This window comes from Lolium rigidum, chromosome 5 (assembly GCF_022539505.1).
Source record: "Lolium rigidum isolate FL_2022 chromosome 5, APGP_CSIRO_Lrig_0.1, whole genome shotgun sequence".
Lineage (NCBI taxonomy): Eukaryota > Viridiplantae > Streptophyta > Magnoliopsida > Poales > Poaceae > Lolium > Lolium rigidum.
Window position 1 is genome coordinate 136,324,208 of NC_061512.1, and position 18,935 is coordinate 136,343,142.

Below are 18,935 nucleotides of genomic sequence, written 5' to 3' on the forward strand. Positions count from 1 at the left end.
ACAAGGATTAACTCGCCAATAATAATATATATGTTGACAATTAACATGGTCGAGTCAAGATTGCAGCAGCAGGTAAGTAACAAGGATGATTGATTCAGTATCGCGTTTGTTATTTGTGGAGGAAATAATTTGGTTTCATTAGCAGCACCTGCTCCTCTGTACATCTCCTAATGGACACAGCAAAAGGGTGGCTGAGAAGAAGACATGTGTGCAAACACAAGAAAGAACAGGTGGAGAACAAAATGATGCTCATGTAAGCACACGAAATATTCCAACTCCTAGGGTAGAGAAGACAAGTGTGTAAGCACAAGAAAGGATCCAGATCTTAGGGTAGAACAACATATTGCGTGTTAATATGTGCCCATTCAGTATTTCATGTCAACTCGTCAATCCCCTTGGTTGATATTTCTCTATGTAAAATACATCTTCTAGGGGTGATACAACATTCTAGCCTCAATTCAGTCATGTTGAAAAGCAAGCTCTAGCCTCAATTCACTCACGTCAAAAAGCAAGCAAAACCGCGTCTGCAACTCCGTGAAACTATTAATGGAACATTTTGTTAATTCAGTTTTGAGTAATTGTAGTCAAGCACTCGACCTTATTTTTCCCACATATCCGTAACCAAAGAATTCATATTGGTTAGTCATCAACAACATCAACATCAAAGCCTTTTTCCCAAGCAAGTTGGGGTAGGCTAGATATGAAACCCAACGGAAACATAGGGAAACCAAAACAAGGAGAGAGAAAAAAAACAAGTAAACTAAGATTGCGGCACATGGATCGCTGTTTTCCATGCGGTCCGAAAACTCCGCATATGCCTTTTAGGAAAAGCCGGTCCCAAGCCTGGGTAAAGGAGGAGGATTATAATAGGCTTGGCAAGCCAACGTAAAAACCAGCCATTCATATGGATATGAAACCCAATTGGTTAGTAAGTTAGCATAATGCAATTATATAAATCATAGTTGCACAGGTCCAAAAACTTTGGTGGTATCTGGGAAATATCATCAGATGATGTAACTATTTCTCCAGAATCAGAAAAGCTGAAAAGGTAATAGTCATGAAGATACTATAAACTAAATCTAAGCCTCACCAGAGACATCACGGAAAACCAGAAGTCACAAATAAATGTGAAATGTTTAAGAAGAAAAGACTTACGATGATTAGACAAAAGGCCCCAAATCCCATCTGTTTCCTGAAAGTGTAGAAGGCCTGTAAAGAGGGCAATGAGTACAAAGCGCTAGTCCTCCTCCCCTCGGACATGTCAGGCCGGTGTGCTGCAACATGGCATCAGAAGTTTCCTAGTGATTATGGATGAGCATCGATTAGTCCAACTCCTAATCTATATGAACCCTCAAAAATGTTTGATGGCTATCACTGTAAAAGTCACTGGTCAGCAATGGAAGAGTGATGACAGAGACGAATGCACACCCATAAGCTGCAGCTTTGTGTAAAGTGGCATCAGAAGGACCAATTCAGATTTAAATTCAAACAAGAGTGCTCAAAACTAAATCAAGAAGAAACGTGTGAAGTCATTGCTTACCCTGATCCTGGATGTGATTGAATAAGTCGTGCTTGGTAGATGTCTTGTCTTCAGTAGACACTTCCTTGAGGATTGAATGACAAATCTCCCGCTACTGTTAAGATACTGTGCATCAAGTGTTGAACTAGAATCTTACCTGCGATACTTGGCTGTGGTAGAGTTATACAATCATGCGAAAACCAATCAACACACTGTGGTACAGGAAAGATCGCTACTTCTTTTCAATAGTAAAGTTCACCAATAGAACATTAGTGTGTCCCAGAAGTCTACAAGGATTGTTCATTGTTCTCTTAACTCCTCATTGTGCCGATCAAAGTACTTTGATAAATTTGTAACGCTCTTGATCACAATAAAAAAAAATCAACTAAACACTTTGAGGTGCAAATAGCTTCATTGTCTCTTTTTTGAAAGAAGAAATTTGAACATTTACTGAGACAACAGGAAGCATTGCAATCAGATAGTTTGCTTTTCTGAGTTGAACCTCATAAAGTCATAATTCAATTAAACATACTGACAATAGAGTAATTCGTGGTGTCAACCTTCTAGTATAAATGACATGCATTTAGATGCATGTTCAAGAGAAAACAATAGAGTAATTCTCTTCTCACTAAATCCACACTTTATGCACCACATAATTTCCCATGAAGCTACAATGTTTCATGTGCAAGATCTGAAACAACCACAAAAATACAAACACCCATATACCTATGCTCAAAAAAGAACCAGTAAATTTCACAGTATAGCACTGCCTCATCTAACTCGAATTGATAGGTTTCTGAACCGAGAACTTTGTGCCTTACAATAAGCTACGTATTATTGCCAGAATTCAGGAGATACGCTTGCATTTTGCACCTGATAAAACAAGACATCACTTAAACTCCAAGGTGAGAGTGCTATTTCTGGAAAAGGTCCGCAAGCTCCCCCTTTTCAGCCATGGACGAAATAATATCGCATCCGCCCACAAGCTCCCCTCCAACAAAAACCTGCGGGAAGGTTGGCCAGTTGCTGTACGTCTTGAGGGTCTCTCTCAGCCCATGGTTGTGCTCCTCGTCAAGGATATCGACAGACGCAAAATCAACCCCATGCGCCTCCAGGATCCCCACCACCCTCTGCGAGAACCCGCACTGCGGTGCGCTTCTTGACCCTTTGATGAAGGCAACCACTTTGTTCTCCTTCACTAACCGGTCAATCAGCTGTTCAAGCGGCACAGTTAGCTGAACGTGGCGACCGGGCGTCAAACGCAGGTCTGCAGGCCTCTGCGGTGGCCCGATCCAGGTGTGGTTTCCGGACACGTTCCCCGGCGGCGCCTTGCCACTGGCTGCGATGTATTCTTGCATCCATGATTTCCAGGCATCGGTCAGGATGCTTTTATCTGGTTCCTCCTCGTCTGGTATGGCAACCTGAAGAAGAAATCAGTGTGGTCAAATCCTCAAATGGCATGGTTAAAACGTGAGAAACTGGTGTGTATAACATGGACATGCAGACAGGAGTATACAGGGCAATCGTTCGCAGAAGAGCTAGCATCAGAAGTGATTAAAACGGGTGAAAGAGCGCACGTATCCGTGTGATTAAGAAAGAAACCAATGATCATTTCAACAGCCTTATCATCAAGCATTTTATCATGGTTCAATTCATAGCTCCCTCGGGATATCCAATTGCACTGTGTAATCGAAACCTGACTGGAAGGGGGGAGCGTCACTGCGCATACCTTGACGGAGGCGCAGAGGTCGGCCGGCACCTTCCGGCGGTGCCCCTCGATGCTGGCCCTGACGTTCCGCGAGATCCCGAGGAACTGCAGGTCCCCGGCGGGGTCGAACACGCCGTACACCCCGGGCCTGGAGGGGAGCGTGTCCTCGTCGGGCAGATTCTGGTTAGGCTCCGGCGGGATGGGGACGGGGGACGCCTCGGAGAGCTTGCTGAGGGCGGAGACGGATAGGAGGACGCGGGGCGCGCGGCGGGGGGTGGGCGGGAAGCGGAGAGTGCGGGAGGATGGGGTGGCCGGCGCCGGGAGGAGGCGGAGGGAAGCGGCTGCGGCCGTGGCGGCGGTGGAGGTGGCCGTGGAGAACGCCATCGATGTGCGGTGAGCCGGAGAGAGGTGAGGTGAGGTGGAGGGTGTGCCGTGTGCGGAGACGATGATGTCCAATTCGTGTTCTTTCTCTCGAACTGGGCTGGATGGCGCAGAACCATAGACAGCCCATGGCCCAACTATGTGTTCCATAAAATCTTATGTCTATTTTCTTCTCTCTCTTTTTCTCACATCTCTACTCACCACAACTATATGTATGAGAAATATTTTAGGACCATAATAATATAAAAAGTTACATAGTGCCATTGGTAATTCAGTGATATTTCAAATATTAGAATACCACTGCTCAAAATTGAAGTTTAAGTTTTTGCACACACAAAAGCATGGTAGTCAGTGCAGTCAAACCAAGAAGTGCAAACACATTATAAAAAAATCTACATTGTTGATACATGCATCTCAGGAAACTTCTCAAGTCTAGGAACATGCTCAGGTAGGACCATACACCCCACATATACCATTAAACTCAAGTCCTCATTTTGACCTTGCTCATACTCAATGATCATGTTGTCATAAAAAAGGCATGATGAAGTCTCACAATGTTTCTTCCCCCCGAATCTAGTAAATCAAGCTTGGTGAAATCCAAATGTCTCACTCCTAATAAACTAGGCAATGTAGTATCTTATGGCAAATTAATGACCATTGACATCAAAATTCACCGGCAGGGTATGCCATTCAACTAGTCTTGCAAAACAATGAACATCATTGAAGCACATTGATGTTGTGGTGAGATCCTAGTAAGCGGAAGAAAGCATGTCAAACTCGTAGATCTTGTGATGCAACTGCCTCAAAGATGATGGTAACATCGCAGACAAGACGCAGACAAGACCAATGAACTGGACATGCCATGCCATAGGACGCATTTTCCACTTCCAGTGCGTATATGAATCCGACATTCCTAGGGACTATGGTTCAAATTTATATATATTTTTAAACATCCAACCATTGGTATCTACATGTGCATCATATTGACAATTTTGAAGACTGTGGGCTATGCTTGTGTAAGTTCTCTACCTTATGTCAGTTCTAATATGCAAGTAGTAACCTTATGCCAGTTGATAATAAAAAAATTGGTAGATGAAGATTCCGCTAAAAAAACTAAGATTTTCATGTGGTATCTTCGTTGAGGAGTAATCCTCACCAAAGATAATCTTGCGAAAACACAATTGACATGAAAGCAAGTGTGTCTTTTGCATCATGACTAGACCATTAAACATATTTTTCCAATGCAGTTTTGCAAGATATGTATGGTCAATGATCCAGATAGGTTCTACCTCATATATATCCACCATGAAACGTTGTGAATATTTTTGTCAATTGGCCGAATATGGTGGACAATATGTTTAAGCTACTTATTAGTGCGGGATCGAGAGCGGTTATTTAGTCGCTATGGCTATGTAGAAATGATAAGGTTTTTTATGAGAAGAATGCTTCTCTATTACAGGTTATCTACCGGTGCACAAGTACACTCTGTTCATGGTCATCTCTAAAGTGTGTGGAGCATCACGACCTATTTAAGGAGGTGTCTACACGATTGGAGCATACGACGAGAGAGTTTTTTGCTCAACATGAATGACAATGTAATATACGGATTGGTCCGCCATCAACATAGGCGCCTTAGCAGATTCTTTAATGGATACTTGTATGCACTGTTTTGCTACGTTATTGTTTGATCATGTTTGACGTGTGTGGCTATGTGCATCTTCGTTATGTAGATGGCGGGTGTAATGGTTAAACGGCCTAAGTAATAAAACATTTTTTTTATCGAAGAGAAAAAAATAATACTCCCTCCTTGTTTTATCTATAGAAGGACGAGCACATTTCATGTTTATCACTTTCATCAGGTTTCTTGGCAGATGTAGTTCCTCACACACAGTAGTTGGTTATTTCATGTGGTTATGAAATGCAACATTTTAATTAGGTTTGGTTGAAGCTTGCTCGGTGTTGCGTTGGCGTGCATTTTGCCAAGTTAGCGTGCGCTGGCTGACGCATGGCATCCACATAAGCGGCGGGCGACAGCCAGCCAGTCCATTATCGACCGGACATCCGCTCTTTAGTCAGAACCTTCTTCCAGCCAGGTTCCCCCACACACTGCGGCGGCGGCGGCGGCGACGGCTCGTGCTCCGATCCGGCTGATCGGAGAAATGCCGTGCTGCCAATGGGTGCTCTCCCTGGCCAAGAGCAGCAGCAACACTCCCTCATGGCTCCACCGCCTCCACGCCAAGCAGGGCGGCCTCTCCTTCCCCGCCCACCTCCAAATCGACGACCTCCTCTACGGCCAGCCCCAGCCGCCCCCTCCGCCTCCACCCACAACCCCGCCGCCGCCTCCCCCTCCCGCCCTCCTCCCCCCTCCGCCGCCGCCGCCGCCCGCTTCCTCTGACCGCCGCCTCGCCCTCATCGCCCCCCAGGATCCGCTCCCCAACCCCAAGCCGCCCCGCGACCCCGCCCGCCCAAACCCTAGCCCCAACAACACCAACCATCCTCCACCTCAGCCACACACACAGCCGCCGCCGCCGCCGCCACTCTCCGGCGTCATCTCCGACCTCTTCGCCGTCCCCTCCGCCCCGCGATCCGGCCGCCCGCCCAAGCCCTTCCGCAAGCAGTCCCGCCCCCGCCCCAAGGACAAATCTGCCACCAAGGACGACAAGGCCAACGCCAAGGCCAGGAAGCGCCGCCGGGCCGACAGGGGCGCCGCCGGCGTGGTCGACGGGGAGCGGCGCTCCAAGACTGACGTCACCGTCATCGACACCAGCACCCAGGGCTGGAAGGCCGCCAAGCTGCTCATCCGCAGGGGCACCGCCTGGAGGGTCCGCGACAGGAAGTACTCCGAGATCTCCGAGACTGAGGAGGTCAACAAGGGCAAGAGGAGGGCCGGACTCGTCGCCAAAGTGCTCAGGGATAGGGAGAGGGAGAAAGAGGCCGCCTTGCCGGTGAGTGCTCTCATGTTTTTTTGTTGCAGTATGTCAACTGTCTAATTTGCTTGTCCCTGCATGTGTTGAGAAGATCACATGTTTAGCTGTTTGGGTGAGTGTTCGTTTCTAGGAAATCTGCATTTCTACAATGCATGCAGCAGGCTTGTAGTGATTGCCAGAGGTTCAGGATCATGGATTCTATTCATGTTCAGGCACTTGTGAACGATAGGATTGTAATGTGCATATCGACAGTGATAGAGATTACTCCCTTTGTAGTTGAGAGATGGCAGATTCAGTTGTTACTACTATATGTTATGTGCTGTTACATTACTACTGTTTAGGGCTCCATGCACACTTGCCTTTGCGTCTCTATGCACCCACGTTATGTGCATGGTTAGCTGTCTGCGTACATACTTACGGGATGTGGATAGAGAGATTCTGCAATTCATGATAATTCGATGTTTTACGAGCTTTTCTTCGTTTTTAAGTTGTTAGCCTACTTCAAGGGCTTTGCTTGTGGGTTGTTACATGTTTTTCGTTGATGTTATCCTGTGCACATCAGTGTGTTAGGTAGGGGACGCTAAAAAGCACATTGATTATGACTCTGGTTACTAGTTGGGTTGGATCAAATGATACACGATACCTGACACAATTATCTGGTTTTTCTGGTCTTGGAATCGTGAAGCATTTTTCTTAGTTGAATGGTTTCACGTATGCAGGATTATGTTATTATGCCAACAGAGTCTAGTGTAGCTTTGTCTGTTACACCAAGCAGAAGAGGCTTATATTATTTGCTGGTTTCAGGATGATAATGTTCTTTGAAGAAGCACATCAGCGCACTTATAATATTATTTTGAATATATGTGCTTCGAAGTTGGATAAAAAAGTTTTAGCTTTCTAGATTATTTTATGTTGTGGCTGAATGGGAAAAGGATGGTTTAATTTCTGACTCACTGTCACAGCTTCACTCTCCTAACAGAATGGCGCTAAGATTTGCTGCACAATTTGTAAGGCAAAAGAAACAAGTTTTTGTTTTGTCACTTTAGTTTACCTAGCAGTTACCATCAGATTGGCCATATGTATTATAGCGGTCTCTCAACAACAACAACATCAAAGCCTTTTTCCCAAGCAAGTTGGGGTAGGCTAGATGTGAAACCCAACAGAAATAAAAGGAGACCAAAACAAGAAGGAGAAGGAAAAAAGAGAGTAAACTAAGATAATGTTGCATTAGGTTCTTGAACATAAGCGTTGTGGTTAATCTACATATTGAAATTTTAATAACATGATGTACTGATGTCAAGTGTATAAAATACAGTAGATTAAAGATGAATCCTGTTTTCTCTAATGCTTTGTGTGGTGCATTGTGCTCCAGGGAAACATCCATGCTGGTAGTGGGTATCTGTCAATGGTACCAGGTGATGATGCCATACAAACAGTGAAACGGTAACCTGATAAATTCTCTGGTGTTAGGATGCTTTTTTTTTTTAACCCACAAACCATTGGTTGATGCCTTCAGATTCTGAAGAACATTTCTTTTATGTGAACATTGCAGACCAAGAAGCTCCGAACCAGTACTGGGAAGCCAAAGTGCACCTATTCTTATGTTACCAAGTTCAAGTACCATTAGCCAGCCCTGAAGGAGGCTTTAAAAACAGAAATGAAGGCATGAAGCCATGAACCACATAGCAACAATGTTCTCGTTACTTTGGATTAACAGATTCAGCAAACTCATTAAGTTTGAGCTATCCTCTTCATCTGTTGATGTCTTCATTGGTCTCTATAAATTTTTATGATTCCTATATATTCATGGCATCTGAAGCTGGAACCTGCAATAATTTCATGCTCGAAGGTCAACTTTTCCAACGTCGTATAAGTGCTGGTGTTAGCTAATGTTGCATTAGGTATTGGTTTGGCCCATTTAATGTGTGGTGTAGATGATGTTTATACTGGTAGCTCGATTATCATTGACTTACTGTACAACTTCAGTTGCTATTGTCTGCAAATTGTTGCATGTACGGTATAATGATGACTGGAAAAAAGTTTGTCGCTGTTGGTTTGAGTTTATCGTCTCCACTTCTTTAGCTTCCATTTCATGGGATATCTTGCAGTAGTGATGTTTGCTCTCCAGAAAGATGTCATTCCCTTCCTTAATTATTGATGTCCATAAAGGCGCATTCAGAAACCCTTCTGCATTGCAAATGTGACATCAATTGCTGTGTTTTTATGGAAGGCTAGGTAAGTTTTGTTGGGAAAAAGCTTAGGTATGTTGGTTGTGAACAAGGGATCGAATATGAGGTCAAAGGAATCCTATATACTCCCTCCGTCTATTAATAGATGTCGGAAGATTCGTCTAAATTTAGATGTATCTATGTACTAAAAGATGTCTAGATACATTTGAATTTAGACAAACTTTTGACACCTAAAAATGGACAGAGGTAGTATTACTCATATTCAACTTAATGCCTTTTTTTTCAAAAAAGAAAACTTAATGTCTTCTTTTTTCTATTGATAGCTTTGTTCGAAATGTACGTAGACTACTTGTCTGTTCACTTCATGCTGCTTTGTTTTAGAAAAAAGGTCTAACCATTTTATCAATCTTGCCATGCATTATTTTAAGATGTTATTATATGCTCTTTTGATTATTTTAGCTTGTGTTGTAACTATGGAAGGCATACAAACATAAGTCCTCTCAATTTGGCTAGGCTAAGTCTTTTATGTCAAATAGTGGAAATTGGCAGAAAAGGATTAGGAAATTCAACCAATCTATTAACAATAGAAACTTTAATACATATATTTAGTTCTTCACTCAAACATTAGGCCCACATCGTTCAAATGACAAGACCAGATAGGTAGGTACGTCTTATTTATTAGCAGAAATGGCAAGCAGGGCAGGACACCATCAGCTCTCAATGGCAACACCAGGTGCCACAACCTTGATCATCCTCGGCTTCTTGGTTGTTCCTGCAGCAATGGTAGCCCGGACATGCTCTTGTTCATAGGCTGAGAGGTGGACTCCGAACGCTGCTCTCCCTGAGGGATCCAGGTTCCCTGACCACTGAGCATCCCACTCTACCGCCTTCGCCGTGCTGCATGCGATGCTCGGTCCCCCTGGCACGGTCAGGATCGCCGAGTTCTGGTACAAGAGCAATGGACATGCTTGCATCAACTTTGATGTTCCTATGGCATTGTGAGTTATCTGTTTCATGTTCATGCTATTTTATATACTCACCTGGGGGAAGAATCTCTCAAAAATCATCCTGTAACAGTATGCCTCCTTTGTTGTCGGGGTGTTGTGTGGGTAGATGAACTTCGCATTTGACATCATCTTATCGGTCACCTGAATAAATAATTTTATGTAGCTTTTAGTTAAACTGTTTCTACAAATAACAATAAAAGTTACTATATCTTTACGCATAAACAATGTCGTGTTTGAACATTAGAAGCAGCAATTATTTACATTCGATTCTGCGTGAGCCTTTAGGCCATCGATCCAGCTATAGCCAACACCATCACTGAACTGTTCTTTCTGCCTGTACAGAATATGCTGCAATTCCCACACAACATAGATTGTTAACTTCACTGCTCTATTAACATATTAATGTAGCAGAAGTTTGAACTTAAAAGTTACCTTTGGCAGGAAGGGCTCCTCCTCGTCATCAAATGCTTTCCTTAGCACCCACTTCTCAATTCTTCCAAGATCAGGTCTGATCTGTAACAACAGAAATGGTAATTGTTTAAAGGTAGAAACTAGGAAGATATTTAAAACAAATAACAATTCGATACACTCTTTCTCAAGTTTCTAGATTTGAAAAAATTGAGCTTGAGCATACCATCTTCCACTCTGGATCTATGCTCATTGCCTCGTTGATGAACTCCTTGTCCAAGAATGGTACACGTGCTTCGAGTCCCCATGCAGATGTTGACTTGTTGGCCCGCAAACAATCGTACTGATGCAAAGCTTTGATCTACAGAATAATCATTATGTCAGGGTGTCTGGATCTGCCTTTTTTCTGAATATATCTATTTTATTCACCTTATGACAGGTTTCACGGTGGAGCTCCTCCTTGTTGGGGGCCTTATGGAAGTAGAGGTATCCTCCAAAAATCTCATCGGAACCCTCACCAGAGATGACCATCTTGACCCCAAGTGACTTGATCTTGCGAGACATCAGGAACATTGGCGTGCTTGCCCTGATTGTTGTCACATCATATGTTTCTGTGTGATAAATCACATCTTCAATTGCATCAATGCCGTCCTGCAATTCTTTTTGCTATTAGTACCAGACTACCAGTAGTTCGGTATGATCAACTGATGAAGCATGTTGCTACCTGAACAGTGAAGTGGAATTCATGATGCACGGTACCCAGGTAATTGGCAACCTCTTTTGCGGCCTTCAGATCAGGTGATCCCTGAGCAATAATATTTTGGACTCTTGTTACAATTTGTTGGAAGTGTGCTACTCCGTGAAAGTTATGTTAATTGTCGGTCCTTTTCAGTTTCATACCTCAAGGCCGACACAAAAGGAATGGAGCTTAGTCCCCCAGCGCTTTGCAGCCTTTGTCCCTGCCAGGTGGCGAACTGTGACCGCTGCAACCAGTGATGAGTCAAGGCCACCAGAGAGTAGAACACCGAATGGGACATCTGTCATAAGCCTCTTGATGACAGCCTGAAAGAAGACCACAGTTAGACCATTGCGGATTCTGAAGTTTGGTTACTTTTCGATTTTAGAGACAAGTCCGACCTTTTCAAAAGCCTTCCTGAGAGCAAGTGGATCATATGGCACTGAAGGAATGGCCTCGGAAAACCAAGGTGGGTTGTACCATCTCTTGAAGCCTCCCTGCTTGCTGGAGTAGAGATGGCCAGGAGGAAAGGCCTCGAAGTGCTCACAGTCATCATTCAACCCCTTCATCTCTGATGAAATCCACACCGACCCTGGGAATTCGAGTAGAAGATGAGCAGGTATGCTGACAAATCATACTTGTTATTTGGCTAAGTAGTATTACTAGTACAAGACAAGATTGTTGCAGGGCAGGTTTTGTGAAGCATTATTGAGTAAACTTTAATGTTGAATTACCATCAATACCCCAGCCAATGTACAGGGGCGTGACACCAATGGCGTCGCGGGCAGCAATGAAGCTATGGTCGCGTGTGTCGAGCAAGACGAAGGAGAAGACACCATCCAGCATGTCAATGAAATTCTCTCCATGCTCCTCGTACTACATAATGGTAAATAAAAGTTATGCATCCACAGTTTGGTTAAATTGTCGTCTATTATTCGTTCAATTTGTGTTTGGTGACATGAGACCATTATTATTTACTGCAGCCCCTCATAAAAGCAGGACATATGCAACAAATCATCCTGTTATTATTTCTGTTTTTTGCACATCTGAAGTTGTGTTTTACTTGTCATAGATGTATATATTTCAGTAATTCATAAATTGGTGAACCATATCTTTTAAGGTGGAGGAAGATGAGAGTTAACATGTGAATGTTCTTTCTTCTATGTGGGTAGGTGGCTAACCAGGTGTGCGATGACTTCGCAGTCGCTGCCGGTCCTGAAGGTGTGGGAGGAGAGCTGCGCCCGGAGTTGTTCATGGTTGTAGATCTCCCCATTCACCTGCAAGGAAAAGCCTCCTTCCTTTTTAGTACAAAAGAAAAGGTAACAAACAGACAGACACAAGACATATATAGAAGGTTATAAACGTACAGTGACAACGATGGACTTGTCTTCGTTGTAGAGTGGCTGGTCACCGGAGGCCGGGTCGATGATGGCAAGGCGCTGGTGGGAGAGGTAGCAGTCACCGACCTGGTGCATCCCGCTCCAGTCCGGGCCGCGGTGCTTGAGCCTGCGCGAGAGCTCGAGCACGCGGACTCTCTTCCCCTGAGAGTCATCGGCACATCCCAGCACCGCCAGTATGCCGCACATTTTCGCTGAATCAACGGCAGCAGTGTGTATGTTACAAGAGGAGGAGCTCTAAGAGAGTTGGGTGCTGGAGGAGTGGCACGAGGGCTTCTATTTATAGCCTGCAAAGAGCTGAGCTGAGAGTGAGTCGCTAGCGCGGCTCAGCAGGGGCGCCGCGTTAGACCAGTCCATCGTTGCATTGCACTTGCACATGACTAGCTTCGATGTATTCTATTCCATTTTTTCCTTTTCTTTTGGGATCTTGTGATGACTCATCTGATCCTGACATTTCCTGATAAGCAGCTACTCCATGCTCTTACCGCCTTGCCATCTCCACACATTATTGATTAATTTATTGATTCGTGTTCCTAGCTAGTTTTGCATCCTCCCATTCTTCGTTCTTTCTTGCCCTGTATATGATTATTATTCTTGTAGAAACAAGGACATTTTGATGGAGTTGTATACGGCGCATGGAACATATTGTTTGGTTTGTATATGTCAGAGATGCTTCTCGTTGGGCGATCCGGATCTGTATGAATATGCTATCCTTTGCTTATGTAATCGGTTCCAGCATTATTGGTGGGGAGTGTCCACATGAGCGGTTGTTCATGTGCATCGCTGCAGCTAGCTATAGCTCTTGGCTCTATTGACACGTGCCCCAGTCCTTGTGAAACTTTCCTTGGACCGTGGAGGTGCATGCTATCGCTGCAGCTAGCTTGGCTAGTCACGGCTGCTCATATGGCACATAGCCTATTATTGGCTATCAATAGGCATGATGAATATAAGCAAGTTACTGCAAGTTTTTCTGATTTTAAGTCTCGGGTATTGGAACACAATGAACAAAAGTAAGCACGGTGAGATCATTGTACCTTCACTTTTGTCACCGCATCAAGGTTTATTTCACCATGTTACTTTGTAATTCGAAGCCTATTTTAATGCATCACCGTGCAATACTTCCTCCTAAATACTTGTCACAGATTTAGGTAAATATACGCTAAAATGTGTTTAGATTCATTAGACCTGCGGCAAATATACCGGTTTAGGAGAGGTGCTTAGAGAAATAAACCAGTTTTTGGTTAATCACCTGGGCTTGTTTATACTAGGCAGCCTAACTAAGCAGCTCTACTACTTCCTCCGATCCATATTATTTGCCGCTAAAATGGTTGTATCTACAATTAAAATGTATCTAAATTCATCTATATTACTGTCAACTAATATGAATCGGAGGGAGTATATAAATAAATATTGATGCTTACAAAAATCCTCGGCTTATTTTTGTAAGCACTCATCTAAGCACCTTGCATTGTAGTTGGCCTTAGGGCCGGATGAGGTAAATATTGGGTGAACAAATTTACAACGCTACATACGGCAGGCCGATGCATGCTAGCTCCCATGCATGAAAAAAAGGCATTTCTTAGGGGTGAACTACCACATGACAGTCAAAGAATGCTTTATATCCTTATCTTGGTATTATTTCGCCCTTGCTGTCCGCACAAGTAAAACTGAAGGAGGGGATAGAAGAAGAAAAAGGTTTTTTACTTCTTTCTTTCCATATTAACTATCACAGTGTCTGTATTATCAAGATACATTTTAATGTGTAGATACATGTGAGTTTAGACATCTGTTAATATGGAATGGAGGTACTAGTACTTTTGTAAGCGAGGATGATCTATGAAGGAGAACAATTCAGTTTGGAGTTTTGGTGAAAGCTTAGGTAAATCTCATCTGAGCTTTAGGCGGCCGGCCGCCGCGCCGAATGACCAATCCGAAGATGGAGCAGTGAGGGCGACATAGGCGACACTGATCTTAGACTTTAACCTGTTGGTGAAAAACTGCAGAAACGAAATCACCAAATGCGGTTAACCAAATGGATCGATCGGTCGCCGCGTGATCTGGACGAAGAGATAAACAAAGCCAATAATACGGGAGACGTCGCCAATCCGTCGAAAAAAAGATAAGAGACGTCCCCATCGTTACAGATCGATACACATCAGCAGGTCTAATCTCCTTGTATGCTAGTCTCGCGCGCGTTCCCGTTTCGTCGCGTCCACCGTCGTCCACTTGTGCCTCAAGCCAAGCTCAGATTCACGATGAAGCTAGTTGATCGTGTCTGAACCTAGAAACCCCTAGTACGAGGCGGAAAGAAGGAGGAGAATAGGGGAGGACGATGACCGTAATTGGGTGCCACTTGGTCTGGTCGTTGATGTCGATGCTCTATATTCGCTGAACAGACGATCGTTGGCCTCCAATCTGCCGCCTCTAGCTTTACCAAAACCGCTATACTGCCATGTCATAAAAAACAACCGCTACTGCCATCTCAAAAAAGAAAAAGAAAACAGAAAAAACGCCACTGCCTTGGCGACAACGCTAACTCCTCGAGCACGTTGAAGTCCAAAGGATGAAGCTGGTTCGAAAAGATTGTTAAGGGATTCATAGGAATGCTGGAGGAAAAATATGGAAATACGAATGTTTCATTTGGTGAGACTATTGAATATTCATCCATTTGATTTAAAAAAATTGAGCACATGAAAAGTGTAGGATCTTTTCCTTTGGTTTAGATTTCAAAGGGAAAACAGAGAAATTCTACAATCCACTCAAATCTCTCTTTTTTTTTACATTCTTATGCTCAAAGAACGAGACGGTCATATATTGCACGATATGACCGTCTCGTTCTTTGATTGTGATTATGATTTGAACCTAATTTTACCTATGAATTTATTTTAATCATGATTTGATTATGATTTTAAGGATTCCCGTGTTTTCCCATTCCTGCAAATCAAACACCCAATTTTGTAAATTCATGTGCACAAGCCTACAGGTTTGCACATGCGTTTCTATGATATTCTTATGTGTTTCCTATTCTTACGTTTTTTAAATCCTGCGAATCAAAGAGGCCATAAGGGTTTGTAAACGCAAAATGATATTGCTCGCAGTCGACGGGGTAGCGCGTGTCACTTTGCTTGCAAATTAGCTCGCCATGCGGTCTATTTTGGGCCAAAATGCTACCCCCTCCGTCCTTAAACTTTCTCAAAATATGCATATATCTAGACGTGTTTTAATGTATAGATACATGCAAATTTAGACAAAGTTAAGATATCTTTTTGTGAACGGAGGGAATACTAGTCCTTTTTCTGGCCAAGTTGATAGATGAACTACCTAGTTTTCGCAAGTTGATGTACTCTGTACTACAGTGCACATATCATCGTAGTCATAGGACCTACTCGTTGCACTCATGTTGAAGGGATATCTACATTTATCAATTTCAGTTATCTTGACTGTTAATTCTAAGTGATAAAAGCTAACCGACCATCCTAATTCAATGTTTATGTAGTAGTTGGAGTCTCGTGTAAGTATGGGAAGAAGTCTCTTTAGTCATTTCCACAACTTCTAAATTTCCGATCGGTTTATCCAATCTGATTTAGGCGGAGTCGGTAATCTTGGTAATCTTGTGTATAATTTTTTCTTCAATTCTATGAGCAAAAAAAGAATGTCCTTTAGGGACCTTTGTATACCTAGATTTTCCATCTCTTACTAAAGTTGAGATTGTGAGTACTATGAACTCCGTCCCAACAATAAACATGTAGAAAGCTTTGATTAATTTGCGGAATGGAAAGAGTCGATCGAGGAAGACAAAATTTTCAAGGATACATCATGGATAGACGCATCAGTTTCATAGAAGGAGAGGCCAATAGGCTAAAAAAAAGTGCAACACGCTTATGGCACAGACGCCCGGAAAACTCAGCTCCACACTACCACTAGAAAAAAGGCATCACACACGCACTACCCGATTACTCGCGACACCTCTGCTTATCCACTGCCGCGAGAACACCTCTAAACAACCTTCGTAACCACCACAACTTTGGAGGAGGTTGCACCTTTGAAAACCGCCTCATTCCGACGGCGCCATAGACAGCAACAAATGAGCGCCAGTCCTTAGGAGTTTCGGTGCAAGCTTAGGTAAATCTTAGGTAAATCTCATGTGACTATGGACACATCCATGGGATGGCGACACTGCTCTTAGCGCTGGATGGAAGGTAGGAAAGTACAGTAAGAAATTGATGAAACATCCAACAGCAAAGCTCAGTTAATCGAATCGACGGATCGCTCCGCGCGTGACCTGGACGATTGAAGAAATAAACAGCGGAGCCGAAAATATCAAGAGACGGACGTCGCCGTCTCAACACATGGATACACATCAGCATGTCTAATCCATTCGTATGTTGGTCTGGCGCGCGTTCCCGTTTCGTCGCGTCCGCCATCCACATGCCCCCCACGTGCTGACACGTACGAGTACCTCCACAGGACAGGGAGAGATGGGGCACGTTGTATGGATAAGGATAGAGAAGGATAACAGGCAAAGGTAGGTCCGGTCGACGTGGAACACGTACGCGCCTGATGCACGATACATATGCACCGGGGTCGATCGGCGCCGAGTCGTGACCTGATCGGATCAGACCGATGAATGGGATATGCTTAGCTAGCTGGTAGCTGCATGCTCATCAGCTCATGTTCATGTGCAAAGATATGCTTTCGATCACGAGAGACAAGACTCATGTACTGCCTACTTGGTTTGAACGGATGGTTCACTTCTTGCTTCGGACGCACGTACGCACGCGCGTACGCGTATTACCTCAGCTACTACTCAAAGCTCAACGTGACATCATCAGAGTGTATGCATCCAATGGTATACGGTATCTTATATGGCGTATACCATTGAAAGCTTCTTTCTGTTATGAATCCAATGGTATACGGTATCTTATATGGCGTATAACTTACATTACGTTAATGAAATGGGTGATCAAAGTTTTTTCTTAAGCGACCCACATGGCCTGTTAAATCGAGCCGGAGGGACTACTTGTCGGCGAGGGTCGGATGAACAAATGACAAGACAATGATTGTATTCGTAGACAAGCTACAACGTGCAATGATATATATTATTTCACTCTTATAGGACAACTTAAGAAACACCATATATAAACGAAATCGTGTACACAAACTTTGTAAAGTTTGACTGAGCATGTAGAATATTCCTACAGTCACAAAATATGAGATATGAATATTTTCATAAGTTTTTAGATGCATAACTTTCACCATTGATGCAGACTAAAATACATGGATTGAGAATGTATAAATGATACCATTGCATTCATCTTGCAATTCTCTTTTACCTCTTTAAAATTTTATGCAAATTTTGTCGACATATTGTAACTATAAATCATACCCCCTCCATCTAAAAAAAAAGCTGCTCAACTTTTTATAGATACGGATGTATCTATAGCTAATACTCCCTCTGTCCCAGGAAGGTTATCCGAGATTTGTCAAAATATAGATGTATCTAGATGCTATTTAGTATCTAGATACTTCTAAATTTTGCAAATCTCAGATAAATTTGTGGGACGGAAAGAGTATATAGGACAAAGGGTGTAGTTAAAGTTGTAGGTCATCGGCCAGCAAAATTTATGCCTCCTTATATTTTGGGATAGAGGGCGTAAATATACTATGAAAACAGGTAAAACACCAAATGTTTTTTCTATGTACCTACACTAGTATGACTATGTCAGTAATAGTGCATTGGTAAAACTTACTATCTAGGATCTGTAATACTCCATCTATTGGGGAGTATAAGCCTAGAGCGTCAATTCTCTAGAACCAATGAGATCAATTTCCGCTCTCACTAATTAATGCATGCATCAAATTTCATATTTGTACGAGAGTAGTGAGGATGTTGCTAAGGATAATGTGCACGTGTGTTGGGGTGGGTGTGGGTTGGGGACATCGTGGTCTCGAGGTGCAAAAAAACCCAAAATTATCTATTATAAACCTTGTAAAAAATTAGTTCACTAATTCTTCATAAGTTGTTGGGGGGGGGGGGGGGTGCCCCCCACCCCATGCGCATGCATATATAGGAAAAGATTGAGAAAACAGGGTCCATGTTAAGAGAAGGAACAACATGCTTCATGCATTGTGGGATCTACAATAAGTACTCGTGAGAATTAAGACATAATCGATGGCCTCTTTGATTCACATAAGTCTAAAACATATGAACCAAAAAAATAGGATTGTAATGACACGATCGTTTGCATTTTGCATTGTTGTGTATACCAATTTTTTTTTTATTACACGCTGTAGGAAAAAAAAAGATTTTCCCAGAAATATTGAGTCAATATAAGTCTTCGAAATATGGTCTAGAAGAATCTGTACAAATAAAACACATGTGGTCTTCAATCATAGAAACCAAATAACTCCTATGGAATCTTGTTTCACGGATTTCATTCCTACATTCTTTTTGAATCAAACATGCCCGCTTCTTAGACTCATATGGGTTTCAATGATATTTGTATAATTTCCATACCAAGCTTGTTTCTTCTGATTTTTGGACTATAATCCTTCAAAATTTCCCCAAGGCCGGTAACATAACTCGCACCCATTTTTAGAATAATTTTTCTATTTAGTCTAACCTTGGTAATAATCCTTTGATTGTATGGTAACTATAATTCA

At 43.0% G+C, this 18,935-nt stretch overlaps 3 protein-coding genes across 3 annotated transcripts; 1 reads left to right on the forward strand and 2 right to left on the reverse strand.

The window, feature by feature from the left end:
- Positions 1-2,065: 2,065 nt before the first annotated feature.
- Positions 2,066-3,626, reverse strand: LOC124652647 (monothiol glutaredoxin-S12, chloroplastic-like). The gene is made up of 2 exons (XM_047191688.1): positions 3,249-3,626; positions 2,066-2,940 (listed from the first exon to the last, which is right to left on the reverse strand). Exons 1-2 carry the CDS (start codon positions 3,609-3,611, stop codon positions 2,434-2,436), a joined length of 870 nt encoding a protein of 289 aa, XP_047047644.1. The 5' UTR covers positions 3,612-3,626; the 3' UTR covers positions 2,066-2,433.
- Positions 3,627-5,698: 2,072 nt separating this feature from the next.
- Positions 5,699-8,594, forward strand: LOC124652608 (wiskott-Aldrich syndrome protein family member 2-like). The gene is made up of 3 exons (XM_047191644.1): positions 5,699-6,553; positions 7,908-7,978; positions 8,088-8,594. The coding sequence occupies exons 1-3, from the start codon at positions 5,768-5,770 to the stop codon at positions 8,170-8,172; spliced, it is 942 nt and encodes a 313-aa protein (XP_047047600.1). The 5' UTR covers positions 5,699-5,767; the 3' UTR covers positions 8,173-8,594.
- A 686-nt stretch (positions 8,595-9,280) lies between these two features.
- LOC124652606 (asparagine synthetase [glutamine-hydrolyzing]-like) lies at positions 9,281-12,530 on the reverse strand. Its single transcript, XM_047191643.1, has 12 exons — positions 12,243-12,530; positions 12,057-12,152; positions 11,610-11,751; positions 11,277-11,467; positions 11,040-11,201; positions 10,864-10,944; positions 10,569-10,790; positions 10,366-10,500; positions 10,164-10,244; positions 9,993-10,079; positions 9,765-9,872; positions 9,281-9,668 (listed from the first exon to the last, which is right to left on the reverse strand). The coding sequence occupies exons 1-12, from the start codon at positions 12,459-12,461 to the stop codon at positions 9,435-9,437; spliced, it is 1,758 nt and encodes a 585-aa protein (XP_047047599.1). The 5' UTR covers positions 12,462-12,530; the 3' UTR covers positions 9,281-9,434.
- Between the last annotated feature and the right edge of the window lie 6,405 nt (positions 12,531-18,935).